The 20,197-nt window shown below is 46.4% G+C and overlaps 1 protein-coding gene across 1 annotated transcript in view; it reads right to left on the reverse strand.

Moving 5' to 3' along the window:
• SLC25A38 (solute carrier family 25, member 38) overlaps positions 1-13,251 on the reverse strand; it is a 15,176-nt gene extending 1,925 nt beyond the window's left edge. Inside the window, exons 1-6 of the mRNA XM_011953279.1 lie at positions 12,530-13,251; positions 6,600-6,721; positions 5,604-5,688; positions 4,485-4,664; positions 4,083-4,251; positions 1,532-1,698 (exon numbers count right to left, since the gene is read on the reverse strand). Coding sequence (XP_011808669.1) covers positions 1,532-1,698; positions 4,083-4,251; positions 4,485-4,664; positions 5,604-5,688; positions 6,600-6,721; positions 12,530-12,598 — 792 coding nt within the window. The 5' untranslated portion in view covers positions 12,599-13,251. The remainder of the gene's footprint in view (positions 1-1,531; positions 1,699-4,082; positions 4,252-4,484; positions 4,665-5,603; positions 5,689-6,599; positions 6,722-12,529) is intronic.
• Positions 13,252-20,197: the final 6,946 nt, after the last annotated feature.

Below are 20,197 nucleotides of genomic sequence, written 5' to 3' on the forward strand. Positions count from 1 at the left end.
GATCTCCTGACCTCGTGATCCGCCCGTCTCGGCCTCCCAAAGTGCTGGGATTACAGGCTTGAGCCACCGCGCCCGGCCGGGAATATCTTTTTGTAATTCACTGTATGCTCTTGGTGGCCCTGTCTTCATATGAATTAAAGACAAAATGCCCCTTCCTCCTCCCTCATAATCTGGGTTGATTTGAAATTTCACATAAAGAAAATATTATTTTAAAACTTTATGATTTTAGATATAGAGATAAGAACACAAATTAACGTTTACCTTTAGCAAGAATATCTGCTTTGTGATAACAACACATGTTCTAAAAGAGCCAACCCAGTGGCTTATGAATAGTATATAGCTACTGTAATTTTTTTTTTTTTAATTTAAATAGAGTTTCCTTACATTGCCCATGCTGGTTTTGAACTCCTAGGCTCGAGGGATCCTTCTGCTTCAGCCTCCCAAAATGCTGGGATTACCAGCATGAGCCACCATACCCAGCCTCTACCATACTTTTTATCTTCAATAATACCATTCATCCATTTATATTAGAGCAAGCTTATTCAACCCACAGCCCACAAGCCGTATGTGGCCCAGGACAGCTTGGAATGCAGCCCAACACAAATTCGTAAACTTTCTTAAAACATTGTAAGATTTTTTTGGTGACATTTTTTCTTTAGCTCATTAGTTATCATTAGTGTTGGTGTATTTTATGTGTGGCCCAAGACAATTCTTCTTCCAGTGTGGCCCGGGGAAGTCAAAGGACTGGACACCTGTATATTAGAGCAAACTGCTAGAATAAAACAATGTGTTTGTGTGGTTTTTTTCCCTCTGACTAAATAGTACTTTACCCTAGGTACGCTAGGTCCTCAATTAGAGTAATAATTTCACCCCGATTTCCTGATTCAGTAAGTCTGGGGTAGAGTTCAGCAATCTGCAGTGTTTAACAAATATCACAGGTGTTCCTAATGTAAATGTCTCTGCCCCTCAAAAAAACCTCAGTTTTGTGGTTCTCAACCTTAAAACATATATATTAAAATCACTGGGAAACATTAAAAAAAGAAAAAAAATATGCTGGGGTTTCATGCCCCTAGACATTCTGATATAGTTGGCCTAGATTTTAACCTGGACATGGGGATTTTTTAAAGCACTCTAGGCAATTTTTTTTGTTTTTTTTTTTTGAGACGCTCTGTCACCCAGGCTGGAGTGCAGTGGCCAGATCTCAGCTCACTGCAAGCTCTGCCTCCTGGGTTTATGCCATTCTCCTGCCTCAGCCTCCCGAGTAGCTGGGACAACAAGCGCCCGCCACCTCGCCCGGCTAGCTTTTTGTATTTTTTAGTAGAGACGGAGTTTCACCGTGTTAGCCAGGATGGTCTCGATCTCCTGACCTCGTGATCCACCCGTCTCGGCCTCCCAAAGTGCTGGGATTACAGGCTTGAGCCACTGCGCCCGGCTCTCTAGGCAATTTTAATGTGAGTGAAGGGTAAGAACTACTGCTCTAGAAAAAGATCTTTAACCACCACAAGAACCAGTACTTATTCTGTAGTCTTACTTTGAAAATAAGTGTCACTGCTTGACCAATCCATTGAAACTTCAGTGGGTAAAGCTGCATATGAGTTTTGATAACATCTGCAGGTTGAGTTACCAGTGAGGCCAGAATACCAGCAAATATCCCACAGCTGAAATTTGTAATAGGAATAAGGGTTGCATTCACCTGGTCTGAAATAGAACAAAGGTAACATGTGGTTATGGATCCTACATTAATCAGATAAAGGTCAGTGCAAGTTGCCCATTAATTCTTCCCCAAACCAAGAAAGGTCAGGATTCAAATAAGGCTACAAATTCAAAATTTAGTGCAACTAGTAAATTTATGTAGATGGAATGATAGAGTTAGAAAAGCACCTTTTTCAAACCACCATCACAATAATTGACTCAGGCAAGAATCACTGACGGATTTTAAAACGTGGGAAAAAGGATGTTTATACAGATTCAAAGTTATCTTCCCACAAAGATACTTAGACATTACAATGGGAAAAACAGGTGACTTTTCCGGGAAGATACCTGTCAGTATCTTATCCAAGTGATAAAGTATTACTATCACTCATAATACGTCAAATTGATGTTATGACCCTCCCGATATAAGGCAATGAGGATACACCATCCCTTATGTGGTCCTCTTGCTAAAAATCTAATCATGAAGAAACTGCAGATAAACCCACAATGAGGTATGTAACTGGCCTATATTCTTGAAAACAAAACACAGGATTACTACGAAGTACATTATTGGGACAATTAGAGAAATCAGAATATGGACTGTAGGTTAAAGAACTGGGCCACATGCCTGTAATCCCAACACTTTGGGAGGCCGAGGTGGGAGGATCACTTGAGCCCGGGAGTTCAAGACCAGCCTGGGCAACATGGTGCAACCCAGTCTCTACTAAAAATACAAAATTAGCCAGGCATGGTGGCATGCACCTGTAATCCCAGCTACTCCAGAGGCTGAGGCACAAGAATCACTTGAACCAGGGAGGAGATTGCAGTGAACCAAGATCACATTGCTGCACTCTAGCCTGAGTGACAGGGCAAGACTCTGTCTCAAAAAAAAAAAAAAAAAAAAAAACAAATTATCTAGGTTAAACTTCCTGAGTTTCCTAAGATGGTTATATGACAGGATGTCCTTATTCATAGGAAATAGACACTGCAGTACTCAAAAGTAAAAGGGCATCACATTTCCAACTTACCCTCAAAGAGCAGGAAAAAAATATGTACATTTTACTATTCTTGTGGCTTTTTTGCAAGTTTATTTCCAAATACCAGATCGATTTTTTTTTTTTGAGACGGAGTCTCGCTTTGTCACCCAGGCTGGGGTGCTGGAGTGCAGTGGTGTGATCTCAGCTCACTGCAACCTCCACCTCCCAGGCTCAAGTGATTCTAGTGCCTCAGCCTCCAAGCAGCTGGCATTACAGGCATGTGCCACCCATGCCCAGCTAATTTTTGTATTTTTAGTAGAGACTGGGTTTTGCCATGTTGGCCAGGCTGGTCTCGAACTCCTGACCTCAAAAGATCTGCCCACCTCGGCCTCCCAAAGTGCTGAGATTACAGGTGTGAGCCATCGCACCAGGCCTCAGAAATTTTTACACTTGATCTTAGCCAAAAGGCTGAGAAGCGATGGCCTCAGAAATGTTTAAAGATGGATTGAGAAGTTAAAAATTACCCATCTATGCTTCCTTGTCGCCTTAATTTTCTGTCACAAAATAAGGCTGTGACCTGCAGGGTTACACCTTCTGGTGCCTGGGTAGAAGCAGCAAATCTCCCAAGGCACTCCAGCTGTAGCTGGTCACCACGTCATGATGGCGGGCATTCTGGCATTCCTAATTAAAGGACCTTGGTTGCAGTTCCTTGCTCAAATTATCCATAGACACTTTATTGCATGCAGGTTCATTCTATGGATGTGTTTCTAGCAATACCTTGTTCTACTTGGGTTGATGTTTACTGCCCACCAATTTAGTCCATGTCTAACCCAACCTGAGCTAACTGGTGGGGTGGGGTGGGCCTCCCCCAGTGACTGAAGTTTGGCACCTTCATCTCCACCTAAATGGAGGGCTCAAAACTATGTTAACTGGGAACACAGCAAGGGAGATGAAAATACTATTTTTCTTCAAACTCCTAACTTACTACTGTTTCCCAGACTTTAACAAGAATCACATCAAGTGCTTCTTGAAAAATACAGATTTGGAGGTTGTACCCCAAGGTTTCTCATCTAAGAGGCCTTGGATGGGACCCAGCAATCTTAAGATCAAATATGGGAAGTACTGTTGCAGAAACTCTGCAAAGCATGCTTTATTTCCCTCCCACCCACCCTATCTTCACTCCCCCAAATTATAGTGATGTAAATACTGTTTGCCTTAATAGGATGTAAACTCCAAAGGGCAGGGATCAAGTTTGTCATATCCACCTTTGCATCCCAGTTCCTGACACAATCATGATATGGCTCAGTTCCTAACACTCTGCTAAGAGAAACACATAGTCCCATATCCCAGAGAAAATGGTGAGGATCTGATAGCTCAAGGATAGCTCTTCCCCCCATCTTGCTTTATCCCTACCATGGGGCACTATGTTTTTGGTCTGGTTGTAAAACATCAGGTAGATTCCTGAAAAGGGCGCATCTCGAAGGAGAGTTGCTGTCAGGCCACTGAAGAGGCCCCGGTGCCCCTCGCTGCGATAGATGCTCCTCAGGGCAGCGTAGATACTCTCATAGCCATATTTCCCACTCTGCAAAGAGAGCACAGAACCAGTGACTCGCATGGAGGCGCTCCATTTGAGCACTGAACAAGCAGACTGCAGGTTATGGGGCATTACCGTGGGCTCTAATTCACATATGGCTTGGCTGACCACATCAGAGTCTATGTTAGATTACAAATCAGGAGTTGACATCGCTGGTCACTCCCCAGGAGCCCCGTAGCTAAGCTGAACTATCCTGAGGCCCTAAAGCAGTCCAAACTTACCTCATAGCGCGTCTTGATTACCGTGATAGGTGACATACAGACCCCTGCAACAGAGCGAGAGCCCACCCCCAGCATGATCGACTCCAGGGCGGTTGGGGGATGGCCTCGCAAGAAATACTGCTTCAAAGAGTAGAGGGTGCCAAAGTAGATTCCAACACCAGGGACACATCTCACAATGGACTGCAGAGAAGGTCAGAAAGAAAAGAAAATCAAAGACCAAGCACTTTAAGTATTGTCTTAGCTGGGTTTTCCCAAAAGACCCCAAGATGATTCGCATGTAAGTACTCTGTTTAAGGTGTGGAAGGAACACCAATAGGGAAGTGGGGGATGTAAGACAGGAGAGAAGGCAGTCAATAAAGGATGTTATAAAACCAATTACTTCTATGGGCAACTTAATCTTACTGGGGAACTCTGGGAACCAGTGTAGAACACACCCCAGAGTTATTCCTCCAACTGAGCGGGGAAGGACATGGGTTTTAAACACCAACTCTCGTCTTTCAGTGGTTGAGGACTCTGTGGGTTTGGAAATACACACTGCTTTGGGTTAGGAAATCAATATTACTTCTGTGGTCTCCTTGCTAAAAATGTAGAACTAAATCTAATCACAAAGAAACTGCAAAGAAAGCCACAGTGAGTTATATAACTGGCCTATACTCTTGAAAACAAAACACAAAATTATTCTGAAGTACATTACTGAGATAATAGAGAAATCAGTATATGGATTTCTGATTTGGGTTTGGGTTGGGCACTAATTCCTTGGTGTGGGTCCCTAAGGCCAGAAAAAGCCTTTGAGCAAAGAAATGCTGGTGTGGAGGTACCATCCCACTTTTACTGAAGTGATTAGGGCAAGGGCATTCTGACAGGTGGGACATTAGGTACCTCTGCTGTAGAGACTATGCTGCACTAATAAATCACATCTAAGCATAATGTGCAGATGCAACATATCCCTGAGCCTTCAAACAGAAGTTAGTGGTAGTATGAGAGACGGGTAGGAAGACCACATAGGTACTCCCACCACTTCTGACTCTCACATATCCTTAAGAGCTGGTAAGGTGGATAAGAAATGGCTGGTTATCAAGGAGTGGGTGCAAGAGAACCTAGACCCAGATGGCAGCTTACAGGGGACATCCCTCTCCAAAGGCCCAAAAGACTCTCCGTGCGAACCACCTTCAAGAGTACAGCCAACATCCCAACACGTCTAGACCTGAAAGCAGACAAAATGGAGACAGGAAGGAAAAAAATCACTCAGATCACTTCCTCATAAAACAATTTCCCACTCAAAGACTTCCTTTATAGATTCATTTTTAGGACACTTAACAATCTCTACAATGCACCTTGGAGATACTCTATGTGTTCATAGGTTGGCACACACATATTTGCTTGTCCATTTATACTGAAAGGAGTGGGATTACCTCCTTTTTTTATGTACATTTTGCATACTTCCCACAGCACAGAGCTCAATATCTGGGCACAAAACAGACAATACAGGCTGGGTGCAGTGGCTCATGCCTGTAATCTCAGCACTTTGGAAGGCTGAGGTGGGCAGATCACTCGAGGCCAGAAGTTTGAGACCAGCCTGGCCAACATGGCGAAACCCCATCTCTACCAAAAATATAAAAATTAGCTGGGTATGGTGGTAAGCACCTGCAATCCCAGCTACTTGGGAGACTGAGGCAGGAGAATCATTTGAACCTGGGTGGTAGAGGTTGCAGTGAGCCGAGATTGCACCACTGTACTCCAACCTGGGCAACAGAGCGAGACTCTGCCTCAAAAAACAAACAAAAACAAAAACAGATAATACTGATGTTATTTCCAGAAAATCCCCTGCTACTCTAATGCCAGGCAATACAGTTATAACACAATAACACAAGCTAACACAATAAAGTGTAAATGTCACTGAGGCAGATTCCAGGAAGCTGCTCAGGAAAGGACCCCATTTACTTAAAAAGAAATGTCAAATATAAAAACAATTCAGAGAACATATATGAAAGTTGGGCATGGCCTGTGTTTCTCTCTGAACATCAAACAGAATGGAAGTTGACTTAACACAGTAAAGATATTCCTGTGTCTGAAAAGTTGCTGAAATCAGTTCCCCCAATGAAATGCAGGGCCTACCCATGATCTGAGGGCTGGAGGGTTTGCAGGCGTGTTTTAAGGAGATCCAGAGGTTGGAAAAGGAGGGTAGAGCAGGTCCCACTGATGGAGCCACACAGGAAAGCCTTGATCACTGGATGTAACTGCAGGACAAGACAATATTGTGTCAGTAGCTCTGCCTGTGTGAGCCTCACCTTTCTCCACACCTGATCAGCGAATTCCTTTATAATGGTCTCTTAGAAACTTACCTGGTGGTGCTTCATGTTTTCTTCATACCTTGGAGAAGGGAAAAGTATAGCCAGAAATTTTAAATACTGGAATGTTGTTGAGGACACTGTAGGCTGCAAGAGGTATCTCTGGTCTTAGTATTGCTGATACACATATTGCTCAGTGGGAGCAAAACTATTTCCATGCCACTGACCACTCTTCCCTATTTCTTCTGACTCAAAAAGTTACTGGTCATCTCCCTATCTTTGCAAAAGCAAAGTCAATTGAATGCAGTGCTTTCACTTTGAACTAATGACATACAGGCTCCCTTCGCTGTAAGACCTGTAAGTATTTATAGGACCAAAGCAATTTATAGGACCAAGCCAAAGCAAATGAAACCTTAAGCTCAACCACTGCGTAAAATTAAGTGCCACTTCCTGTAGAACCTAGTATTTCCTTCATTTAAAACTTTCCCCTTCTCTTAAACCATCCAGCTCACTGGGCCCTACGCAGATCACACAGTCCTACAGACCAGTAACCTCTCCTGGCTTTGCTGCCTCTCCTTCAACCCATGAATCATCATACACACTGGCTAATCTACAGACACCACCTGGAAGGGTGGAACTCCTTCAAAGACTAAATGCATCTCCCTTAAGCGTGTTCCAGGAGCTGCATGTTCCAGGAGACGCAGCTTCCAGCACTGGCGCTACCATTACAGGACAGCATCCTCTTTGTAGACCCCTAGAACCCAGGAGTATCACAAATTACTGTGAAAAAGTACTTAAAATCCAACTAGTGACCTTCTTCCCCTTACTTCCCCTTCCCTAAAATAAATAAATAAATAAATAAATAGTATCTTCTCCAAAAATGCTTGGCAAATTCATCCCCAAAGACCTCTTCCTTTATTAAGTGGCATCTGCACTATTATTTTTAAACAAATGACACATTGTGGCCCTAAAACATTAAGATGAATATATATAAAGTTTCCATTATACACATCACATAACTACTTACCTGAAACTGAAATGTTTGTAATCTGAGGTATTTGTTTAACAGAGAAGAGAGTGCATCTCAAATTCCACCAAAGGAGCCAGTTATAACTGGAATTCCTCATAAGACTGTTGGAGGCAGAGGGTGGGGGGAACTAAGTCAGGTCATTAAAAACTGGAGTTTACAACCACGATCCAATAACTTCTGAAGTACAAAGGGTAGTCTGATAAGACAACAGGTAGAACCAAGTAAGGTGTGCATATTTCAGCAAGTCTGTATCCACATCGACTCCCTCTCCCCAAGAGGTGTCCTGCTGTTCTGCCAACCAACATTCCTATGAGTTCTGTGTTTCTAGTCTCTCCCAAGACTTTGTGGCATTAATGAGCCCCGTTTCTTCACACACTGGGCCTCTCGCTCCCACTGGCATCTCCTCTTCTGCCAGGCAACAGGCACCAAAGCGTCCATCTTTCCAGCCTGATGCTACACCATCTCCACTTGCTCTGTGCCAGTCCCCCCCCCCCCCCGCCGGTTTGCTATCCAGCTAAATCTCCTCCACTAACACAGCCTCTGAGGGCTCACCAAGCACCTGCTGTACCCCAGGACCCCATTCCTGTCCTTATCTTACTTGGCCTCTTTGGTACATGCCATACGGCTGAGTGCCTCTCCTCGCAGTTTCTGGTTTCTCTCTCCTTCTCCTCCTTGGCCTGCCCTTCACATAGGACTGCTCCTCTTATCTCCTTTCAGAGTAACTTCACCCATACCCAGGCTTCACACACATGCTGGTTACGCCCACACCACCAGCCCAGGTCAGCCTCTCCCCGGACTCTGCTAATGTCTCCTTGTTTTCCCTCAAATGGCCCACAGGCATCTCAAATTCAACATGTCCAAAATAGAAACCTGGTCAACAGTTCTTCATACACTTGCCTCTTCTCCAGTCCACACTGGGATACTCCAGGAATCCAGGTTGAAAACCTCAGAGACACATAAAACTCACCATGCCTGCTGCTTCATGACCAAATCCCACCGACCAAGCCCTCAGTCTTCCCAGTCTGGCCTCCACCGATCCATCCTAATGACCTCCGCAGCAGTCTCCAATCTCAACTATGCCAACCCACCCTCAACTCTACTCCCAGAGTAGCACTGGGCAAGGCATCTACAGACATCACCTCAAAATCTCATAGCATCTTATGAGCTAGGTATTTTAAACTCGTTTTACAGATTAAACTGGAGCTCACAGAAGTTACAAATGTGTCCTATGTCACAGGGATTGAAGCCACTGGCCAGGACTTAAAGTTCATACTCTTTTCACCATACCACCCAGTCTAAAGTGAAAATCCAGGACACTTAGGCCACTCAGGGCATTCCACTATTCACCACCACTCCCTCCTTGCAATGCTCTCTTCCTTTGGCTTCAGAGATTAATACTGTCCTGGTTTTCCTCCCACTTCTCTGGCCTCTCCCTTAAATGAACCATACTCCCATGGCTCTTTATCCACTTCCAGGGGTTCCATATCCACCCCCCTCCACACTCTCAACCTCTCGCTGGAGCTCAGTCTCACATAGTCACTTACTCAGATGTCCCACGGCCACCTCAGATGACATTTCCAAACCTGAACTTATCTTTCTCCCACACCTCCAACCAGCTCCTCCTCCAAGGCGCCCTGTCCCAGTGAATGCCCTGCCATTTCTCGAGCCACCCAGCCAGAAACTTGAGCACCATCCTTGGACTTGGCCTCTCCACACTTGCTCACTCTACCTCCAAAACAGCTCTCAAATCCACCAATCCATTCCAGCTGAGAACCCTGTTATCTCCTGCCTTGGTGACTGCCACTACTTTTTTACCCATTTGTCATCTATATGACCCCTCTAATCCATTCTTTACCCTGCAGCCAGAGTCATCTTTTGTTTTATTATTTATTTACTTATTTAGAGACAAGATCTTGCTCTGATGCCTAGGCTGGAGTGTAGTGGCACAATCATGGCTCACTGCCAACCATGACCTCTCAGGCTCAGGTGATCCTCCCACCTCAGCCTCACGAACAGCTGGGACTACAGGTGTGTGTCACCATGCCCAGCTAATTTTTTGTAGAGACGGGGTTTCGCTATGTTGCACAGGCTGGTCTCAAACTCCTGGACTCAAGCAATCTGCCCACCTCTGCCTCCCAAAGTGTCAGCATTACAGGTGTGAGTCACTGTGCCCAGCCTGAGTCAGCTTTTAATACTGCAAATTTGATCACACTGCTTTCAGGAATAAAACCCTTCAATGAAAGATAATGTTTTGTGAAATCTGAAGTTACTAGTTTAAAAAACAAGACCAAAAAAAAAAAAGGATGGAATAAAAATACAAGCAATGACAAACGTATTAGGAGCTACAGAGTATCCCACAAATTTGTCATTAATACTCATTGAATTATAATTTTAAAAAGCCCAACCAAACCAACACCCTTTAATTGGTTCATATTCCTCTCAGGATAAAGTCCAAACTGCGGGTTGCAAGGCTTTTCATGTATCACAGGGCTCCTGCTTACTGTTTTGTTTTGGCCTATGTTCTCACCTTCCCACTAACACACTCTGCAGCCATACTGGAGGACTCCACCTTACTTTCACCTCTGAAAACTGACATGTAGTTATGCCCTAGCTCCCCTCTTGCTCCCCAACTCCCCCACGTCCAAGTTCAGTGCCTCTCCTTCGGGCTTCTGCAGCAGCACCTGTCCTCAGCTCCCTTATGACTGCATGTCCAAGACGGAATGGTCACATCTCCTGCCTGTCTTGTTCATGGTGATATCTCAAGAACTGACCTTGAAGCCTGGTGCACAGTAGGTGTTCAGCAGTGACAACAGAATGAATCTTGCCACCTAACAGGAAACCTAAAGCTCTCCCTTTGAGCACAATCCCACAGGATAGGGCTGGGTGGGTCCTGCACGGCTCATCCCAGGATAGGTTAATCTCCTCCACCTCTCTCCAGGCCTCTTGCTCCAGCAAGGCCATAGGAATGATCTGCAGTTACAGTTTCTGGGCAGTTCTCCTAGGGGCTGCTGCCCCAGTGCTCACACAGGTGTTGTGTGGAATTTGTTTTAAAACAAATTTGCTGCTGTCCTTCACCTTCCCACCCTTGATTGCAGGAAATACCTTCTTAACGTCTTTTATTTCACAGCACAGTGATTAGACATGTTACTGGCTCAAGTTATTGAGCCAAAAGTTATTGGCTCAATAACTTTTTTAGCTCTGTACTTTTCCAAGTCCATTAGCACAGAGATGTTATTTATACTAACAGTACAGATCAACCTCTAATAGGCAAAAACAAGACAAGACAACAACAACAACAAAAACCATTCCAACAGGTAATATTGAATGGTCTTAAGATTTCTGTCAATGGTGAATGGCACACATCCTTTGCGAGTGAACTTAATTTTCAAAAAATAACTCAAGGCCAGGTGCGGTGGCTCACACTTGTAATCCCAGCACTTTGAGAGGCCGAGGCGGGAGGATCACTCGAGGTCAGGAGTTCAAGACCAGCCTGGCCAACATCACCCTCTCTCTACTAAAAATACAAAAATTAGCCAGGCGTGGTGGCTCACGCCTGTAATCCCAGCAACCTGGGAGACTGAGACAGGAGAAATGCTTGAACCTGGAAGTCAGAGGTTGCAGGTGAGCCGAGATGGCGTCACTGCACTCCAGCCTGGGCGACAGGGCAAGACTCCGTCTCAAAACAAACAAACAAACAAACAAACCTCAAAGATATTCAAAGCAAATAAAAAAGTAGTTTCTTTTTAAGGGGAGAAAGAAGAGGGCAAAAACAATAATACGCACACAAAGCAAATAAGTAGCACATAAGAGTGCAAACTGGATCCACAAGCAATTTCTACTGCCCTGATAAAAGTATCCTAAGTCCAATTCACATCTGGAGGCGTGGGCTGGAGAGCCCTGAAAAAGATAAGCAGGTTTTCAAAGACGTCAACGTTAAGTCGCCACTGCGCCGTCTCCGCCTTTAAGGATTTTAAAAAAAAAAAAAAGTCGCATTTTGCCCCTACTTCGGGCGCAAGCCCTCAGACGGGGAGCCGCGGCTTCTGCCTGGGCCCCAGGCCTTCAGCGTCTAAGGCCGGGCTGCACCCCGACTCCACCCACCAGGCAACCACTCCGCCAGCCCCGCCTCCGCCTCCACCAATAGCGGCCCGGCGGCCCGGCCACGGCGACCAATCGAACGCCGCAGGAAGCGTGGGGTCGCCAGGTGACCACGCGCCGTCCCAACGGGCCGGAAAGTTGGCACTCAGAGGTGCCGCCACGCCTGGCTGGCAGGTATTAGCACCGCGGCCTGCGGGAGCACAGCGATACCGGGCAGCTTGCGGCGGCATCAACGGCTTCTCAGCTTCAGCGCTATTACCAGGCCTTGTGACCGTCCCAAATCTGCCCGGGTGCCCTCCCACCTCCGCCACTCCTGGCAGCCTACTCGCACCTTGTGGGGGCCGCGCGGGCACACTCCCCGGCACGCGCCCCGCCTAGGCCTCGGCAATTCCTCCCTCTACCGGGATATCGGCCCTGCAGTGCCTGCCTCCAGGGCTGGCCTGCAGCTCCTGGCCTCTCCTCACTCCCCGCCCCCTTCTCAATCCCCTTAGTCAAAACTCCTCTCCTGCCCCATCCTCAACCCTGAGCGCACCTTGGGGCGCGGAAAAGGGTCGCCGAGGCTTAGTAACGCCCCGAATTCTCCTGCCAGAGCTCGCGGTTCGGACCCCTGCCCTTCCCCGCAGTGCCCTCACCATAAGCGTTTCCACCGTGTCTCCGACATCTTGGGGTTGCAGCAGCGACTGACGTGAGTTCTGAATCATTGGAGATGGGGCCCGCGAGTGCTCTGGGCCCAGGGTGCCGTCGACGGGAGCTTGGGCCCAGCCCTGGAAGCCTTGAAGAAGGCGAGGGGATGGCGCTAGCCCGGCGAAGCGCTTTAAGCCGAGGGCTGTCTTACGTCTGTGCCTGTAAGCACGCAGCCGCCGGGGTTTGGAGCCTGCTAGTCCAGGAGCTGCGGGCGCGGAACAATCCCGCCGCCGGAATTACGCGCCGCTCTTCACTGGCGCAGCAGACTCCGCGGCTCTGCTCTCCTGCCCATCTTGCCCCGCCGCAGGCTTCAGCACCGGAGGAGATGAGGTTCTGTGTATCCAGGGATGGAGGAAGCGCCAGACGAACTCTGTAGAAGAGGAGATTTCGCTTCCGGGTGGGACACTCGTCACGTGAGAGTGTTCTGAGTGCCACCTGGTGAAAACGCCCAGAACTGCAGGGTCCGCCCTTCCCTGAACCCAGAGCTTAATGGGGCGTCTGTGGGGAACTTTGCTTTTGCGTGGAACGTCTGAATGTATTTACAATCCAGACTTGGTCTGCCCAGTAAGGCAGCCACTAGCCAACGGGGGCTATTGATTTATTAATTGATACATTAATTTTAATTATTTTATGTTAAAAACCGAAGTAGTGTGGAATGCTTTCTCCGTAAACAGGCTTTTGTTTTGTTTTGTTTTGTTTTGTTTTGTTTTCAGGACCATATTTCCCTTTAAATGCTGAAAATTTAGTGTAGGGATTGATATGTACTGTATGCATAAACCACACGCTGGATATGTAAGACTGGTGAGGTAAAATCTCAATTTTTATATGTTGAAATGATATTTTGGATATATTGGGTTATATGAAATATGTTATTAAAATTAACTTCAGGCAGGGGGCAGTGGCCCAGGCCTGTAATCTCAGCACTTTGTGAGGCCTAGTCCGGCGGATTGCTTTAGGGAGCCAAGGAGTTCAAGACCAGCAAGGGCAACAAACAAGACCCCCTCTCTAAAACAAATAATAATAACTTCACGTGTTCTTTTTAAATGTGGCTAGTAAAACATTTAAACTTTAACACGTGGCTCCCATTACATTTCTGTAGGACAGCGCTGGTCTAGTTGGTTAAAATTCTGGTTTATTGCTCACCTGGACTCTGTCAATGGCTTTTTTGGTCTCCCAACTTTCCGTTATGCCTGTCTGGCTGATCCATGGAAAGGCATTACTGCTGGGATCCTGACACTCCTGTTGAAAATGCAGGCATACACTTTCAGTGGCCCTGGTAATCTGCAGAATAAAGTCCAGCTTTTCATGGCAACTTCGCTACTTTCCACATTCATTCATTACGCAAGAACTAGATCAGAAAAGAAATTGATGACTTAGGGAGCAATATTTTTTGAGGCTTTATTCCTGTGCTTCTGAGGTACATAGAACAGGCAAGAAAGTGGTCCCAGAGGAGATTATTCCCAGAGAGGATTAAGGAAAGTATAAACATTAAAAAAATAAAATCACAGGCCGGGCACGGTGGCTCGTGCCTGTAATCCCAGCACTTTGAGAGCCCGAGGCAAGGCGGGCGGGTCTTGAGGTCAGGAGATTGAGACCATCCTGGCTAACATGGTGAAACCCTGTCTCTACTAAAAATACAAAAAATTAGCCGGATGTGGTGGCGGGCACCTGTAGTCCCAGCTACTCAGGAGGCTGAGGCAGGAGACTGGCATGAACCTGGGAAGTGGAGCTTTCAGTGAGCCGAAGTCGCACCATTGCACTCCAGCCTGGACGACAGAGCGAGACTCCATCTCAAAAAACAAAACAAAACAAAACAAAACAAAATTATAAACCTGCCTGGTGATTGAATACTTTGCTACCCTTTGTTCTAAACTGCAAGGCTCATTTTCTTTGTGCAGTGTTGATGTTGGTAACTGTGCACTGAAACTTCTTTTTAAAGGAAGACCTAATTCCACCCGGATGCCAGCCCCTGCTGCACTGATTCCATAAAACAAGAATTCCTACTTTTGAGATATCATGGGTTGGCATATTTTAGAGACTGCTCTTGGCCACTCTGGGTGTGGGAACACAGGTGGGATCTAGAGTGAAAGCCGGCCCTCCACTCCCTCACCCTTCCAGGTATGCCTGCTTGGCTATGGGCTCAGCAGAAATGGGCTGGATTTCAAGGGTGGCAGCTCGTAGATTTCCCTCCTCTGTATCTGCTCCTGCCATGCTTACTCATAACTCTAAAGCCCACAGGCCTTTCTTTTCCCACATCTCCTCCCCCGGATGTTTGTGGGGATGCAGAGATATATAATGATCATGGGGAAACAGCATCACCCATTGGCAGATGAGTGGGGGTTTTGGAGTAGTACTTACTTAACGGCAAGGTTGGTGTGAATTTTTTTAAAAAAGAAAACATTGTGTGTGACTTTAATTCAAAACAAGGTCATTAGCATAAGGCAAGCCTTAGTGGATTTATCTACAGTCAAGGGAAGGTGATTTGGCTCTTATGACCTGACTTCCCCCATACACACTGGTCCCTCAAAGACCCAAAGTGGCCCTTGTTTTCTGGATTGTATGATCAGGTTACATGATGCTTTCCCATCCCAAGGATTGTGGACACCCTCCACCCAGGAAGAAATACACATGTATCAGTTTGGATACATGACCTCCTCTTAAAACTATTCACAGCAAGTCTTGACATCTGGAGGAGTTTCCACCATCCAAGAAGGAAAAGACTAAGGTCCACATGGGAAGCTGGAGGTGAATGGGAGAGACAGACTGTTCAGATAGGGGCTTTGGTTTCCTGTCCGCCTGTCAGAGCAGGAGGAGGTGGGCCTTGCAGCGCCTTGCATCTGTGTCGCTTCATTTGTAAGAAGATGGCTGGAATAGTGAAGAGCACAGCTGCCCCCACCCCCATGTTTCCAGCAGACCAGCTCAGCAAGATCTTTCTACCTGCCTAGAGCCAGAGCTGCTTCTGGAAATATCTAAATTTTCTCTTCTACTGATGACAAAACAACGAGTCCAGTCTTTGCCTTTTGGAAACCAATAGGGGATTGAGAGGGGAGACACCATGCATTCTCTCTACCACAACCTCCCTCACCACCCATCTTCATCAGTCTCTATGCGTACTGGCCTCTCAGGTCTAATGGGCATCTTATGATGGTCTTTGTCCTATAACTGATGGAAGCTCCTCTCCATCTGAACATCTGCTCCTATCCTAAACACCTACAACCTGAAAGAGAAGCCTTAAGAGTCTCCAAGGGCACTGTCTTCACCAGTGGGGGAAGCCACTCTCTGCCTGATCACAAGGATGGGTGAATACTGCAGAAAAAAGGGAATTCTAATGGCTTTACCCAGAAGCTTCTGCAAAGAGGATGATCCTGTCACTGCTTTGGGCTTCACAAGATGGAAATACTTTTCTTCCTTCTGTGCCAGTGAATGTTGCCTGTAACCTTACCCCTGAGCCAAGGGTGATGGTCTGCGAGAGAACAATAAGTTAGGGCGGCTTATAAGCTGGTATCCGAGGGAGGGGCAGATGGCTCTGTGGGGTGGACTGTGCTCCTGCAGGAGTGGGGTCTTCACATTTTACTCCAAGGACAAAGTTGTCAGGGGCGGTGGAAGGGAGAGGAGCCATGGTGCGTGCGCAGGTGGTGTGGTGTTTTGTGTTTTGTCATATGGAAACCACAAGTCACTCCGTCAATATTTTGACAAACCAGTTCCCCATCTTCTGGAAAAAATCAAACTCTTCTTGTTTTCTTGCTTTCTTCACAGTGAGGAAACGGGCAACATTTTAGCTAAAAGTTTATAAACATAAGTACATATTTTCTGGTCACAAATCTTCTAGGTCCTGATTGATCTGAATTTCCCACAGGGGTGAGCAGGACCCACTTGTGGTTTGCTTATAGCTCTATCCATATGTAGAAGGTTTTCTTTTCTTTTTTATTGAGATGGAGTTTCGCTCTCATTGCCCAGGCTGGAGTGCAATGCTGTGATCATGGCTCACCACAACCTCTGCCTGCCAGGTTCATGCAATTCTCCTGCCTCAGCCTCCTGAGTAGCTGGGATTACAGGCATGCGCCACCATGCCCAGCTAATTTTGTATTTTTAGTAGAGACGAGGTTTCTCTATGTTGGTCAGGCTGGTGTCAAACTCCTGACCTCAGGTAATCCGCCTGCCTCAGCCTCCCAAAGTGCTGGGATTCCAGGCATGAGCTGCCGCGCCGGCCAGGTTTTCTTAATCTTTGGCAGAATGACTTTATTTATAAGCAAGCATCTTGTGTAACAGTCAGTTTTACGTGTCAACTTGGCTAGGCTAGAATACCCAGTTTTCAATTAAACAATAATCCAGGTGTTGCTGTGAAGGTATTTTGTAGATGTGGTTAACCTCTATGATCAGTTGACTTTAAGTAAAGGAGATTATCTTTCATAATCCGGATGAAAGATAATCAGGACACATATTTCCCTGACAGGTACACCTTGTTTTCCCTCCTTAAAGGGTAGAGGCTATCTCCTGCTCTTTTCTGTGTGTCCTTGAGAGACCACTGAGGCAGAGTAATGCTGTAAAAAGAAAGTGGACTTTGGAATCAGGCACTGATTCTGTATTTGATCCTGGCTTTGTCACCTGCTAGCTGTGTATTCACCTCAACTTTCTTGTTTGTTCATTTTGAGATAAGTCTTGTGCTATTGCCCAAGCTAGAGTGCAATGGTGTAATCTCAGCTCACTGCAACCACCGCCTCCTGGGCTCAAGCGATTCTCCTGCCTCAGCCTCCTGAGTAGCTGGGACTACAGGTGCACGCCACCACGCCCAGCTAATTTTTGTATTTTTAGTTAGAGACGGGGTTTCACCATGTTCTCCAGGCTGGTCTCGAACTCCTGACCTCAGGTGATTGCCTGCCTTGGCCTCCCAAAGTGCTGGGATTACGGATGTCAGCCGCTGTGCCTGGCCAGTTTATGGGCCTTCATTAGAAGTCAAGAGTGAAGCCTCCCATATATAAAATTAAATATTTAGGGTAGATTCAGTGGTTCAGGCTTGTAATCCCAGCATTTTGGGAGGATGAGGCAGGAGGATCTCTTGCAAGACCAGCCTGGGCAACATAACAAGACCTTGTCTCTACAAAAATAAAAACAGTAGCCGGGTATGGTGGAATGAGCCTGTAGTCCCAGCTACTCAGAAGGTGGAGGCAGGACAGTCTCTTGAACCCAGGAGTTCCAGGCTGCAGCAGACTCTGACTGCACTCCAGGCTGGGTGACACAGCAAGACCCTGAGTCTGTTTCTTTTTTTTAATTCCACATACTTACCAAACATCTGCATTTTTACCAAAAATCGCAAAGCAGGATTTCTAATGACAGATTAGGTATGTAAATTAGAAGTCTTCCTGCTGGCCCCTTTGTCTCTTAATGCGTGGCACTCCATCATCTGCCATTCTTTCCCATCCATTCTCTTTCACCCAGTCAGAAGCTCAGCTCAAATTGACCACTAGAGGGAACATGTGTCCTGTCCCCAACAGGGTTCTGGGTCCTGGCCTCAGGTGTCTGTAAATTACCTGATAGTCCCACTGGCGTTGTCACTGAGCTACTGGCCTTGGGCGTACCAGGGTGAAGGCACTGTCCCTTAGTCCCAGATGCTGCCCCTTTCCAGTTTCTCACTTATGCTTTATCTGTCTGGTCTATACAGGAGACCAGCTGTGGTGGGAAAGTGTAAGGAGATGCCAGGAGTGGCTTCAGATAGAAGTGGAGAGAACACTGAACTAAAAGTCAGGAGTTTCTGATGCTTGTCCAATATCTTTTTTTTTTCTTTTTTTTTGAGACGGAGTCTTGCTCTGTCGCCCCGGCTGGAGTGCAGTGGCCGGATCTCAGCTCACTGCAAGCTCCGCCTCCCGGGTTTACGCCATTCTCCTGCCTCAGCCTCCCGAGTAGCTGGGACTACAGGCGCCCGCCACCTCGCCCGGCTAGTTTTTTGTATTTTTTAGTAGAGACGGGGTTTCACAGTGTTAGCCAGGATGGTCTCGATCTCCTGACCTTGTGATCCGCCCGTCTCGGCCTCCCAAAGTGCTGGGATTACAGGCTTGAGCCACCGCGCCCGGCCGCTTGTCCAATATCTTGACAAAAAATCATTGTCACCTCTCTAGGCCTCAGCTGTCTCATGTGTAAGGTGAGGGCCTTGAACTAAGTGACTGCAAGTTCCTTTTCTGGGCTAATATCATATGAATCTGAGATCACGATCTCCAGACTCCCTTGGTCCTGACTTTCGGGCTAATGCAAGCCACAGAGGAGATATAGGAGATAGGCTGGGGCACAGATTGCACTGAGGAAAATGCATATGCATAAACAAGATTTTGCCAGCAATTCTGTATTCTTTAGAGCACCTCTGCAAGCCCAGTTAAACACTACTGCTGTAGGGGGTTTCAACATACCAGCGACAGCTTTAGCAATCTTAGCAAAGTCTGCTTCTTTAAGGAATTGCACAGAGCACCAACAACCTGGAAGCCTTGTCCATGACCCATCCACAGTCTTCTCCATAAACTCATTATATAGCCTCACCATGATGGGGCTCCAGCTGGCATTGAGGAGGGAGTAATCCTTTGTATCAGACTGGAGGTGGCTACTGCTTGAGACCTGGTAAGTCCAAAAGAGGTGGTGGACTGTCCCCGGTATTCCAATTTGACTCATTCATTCAAGCATTTACCTAATAGATGAGTCTGTTTTCATCTCGCAGAGCAGGTACAAATGCCCAGAGGTAAGACAGAGCATGTCAGATTCCTAGAACTGTAAATGTGGAAATGTCTAGTAGGAGGGAAGAAATGGAAGGCAGGAGGCCAGAGGGAGAGCCTGGGGCCCTCCATCAACCAGGTAGGAGTATGTAGGCTTTATGCAAAGAGGTTTAAGCAGGAGAATGAAAGGGTCAGATTGGCAGGTTAGAAGGATTTCTGCACACGGGAAGTTACAAACTGGTCAAGTCTCGCTGACACTGGGGAGCCTTGCTAATATACAATTCAAAGACACATTTTTTCCCCTGCCTGTTTCCTTTCAGCTTCCAGCTCCTCTGTGCCTCCCTCTCCTGCTCCCCAGGTCCTTCAGGTTCTGCTTCTAAGATGGTTCACCTTCTTTGACTGTGTAGTTTATTTTATCTACTTACTTTTGTATTGCAATCAGAAGGCTCAACCAGAGACTCCCTTTTCTGGGAGACAGAGTAGATGATTGAGTCCAGATAGCTAGCCCTCCCCACTGGGAATTTTGGATAATCCATTACATGACAACACCTTGTTTTATCTTCTACCTGGTTATTGTTTGAATTCACTGGTGCCAATCCGTCCTTCCTGTTCCCGGTACAGTTTCTACTTTTTCTGGTGCATTAATCTGGCTTACTCACAATTCCCTCTATATGCTCTTCTCTGCCTAAACAGATGAAGAGAAACATAGCTTCTTAAATTACTTATAAACAGACAAGCTCTTAAAGGCAAGGGGTCGGGGTGAAGGAATGATCAATGATTGTTACTGCCATTCTGCAGGAAATTCTTCTTTTGTGAGCTAGTGGATGGTAGGGTGGCATTTGAATTCAATCTGCAAAACTTTTCCCATTAATATGCCATACTTACTGCTGCTTGTCACTTAACTGCTCTGAGTATCAATGT

The sequence above is a fragment of the Colobus angolensis genome, unplaced genomic scaffold (assembly GCF_000951035.1).
Source record: "Colobus angolensis palliatus isolate OR3802 unplaced genomic scaffold, Cang.pa_1.0 Scaffold36, whole genome shotgun sequence".
Classification (NCBI taxonomy): Eukaryota; Metazoa; Chordata; class Mammalia; order Primates; family Cercopithecidae; genus Colobus; species Colobus angolensis.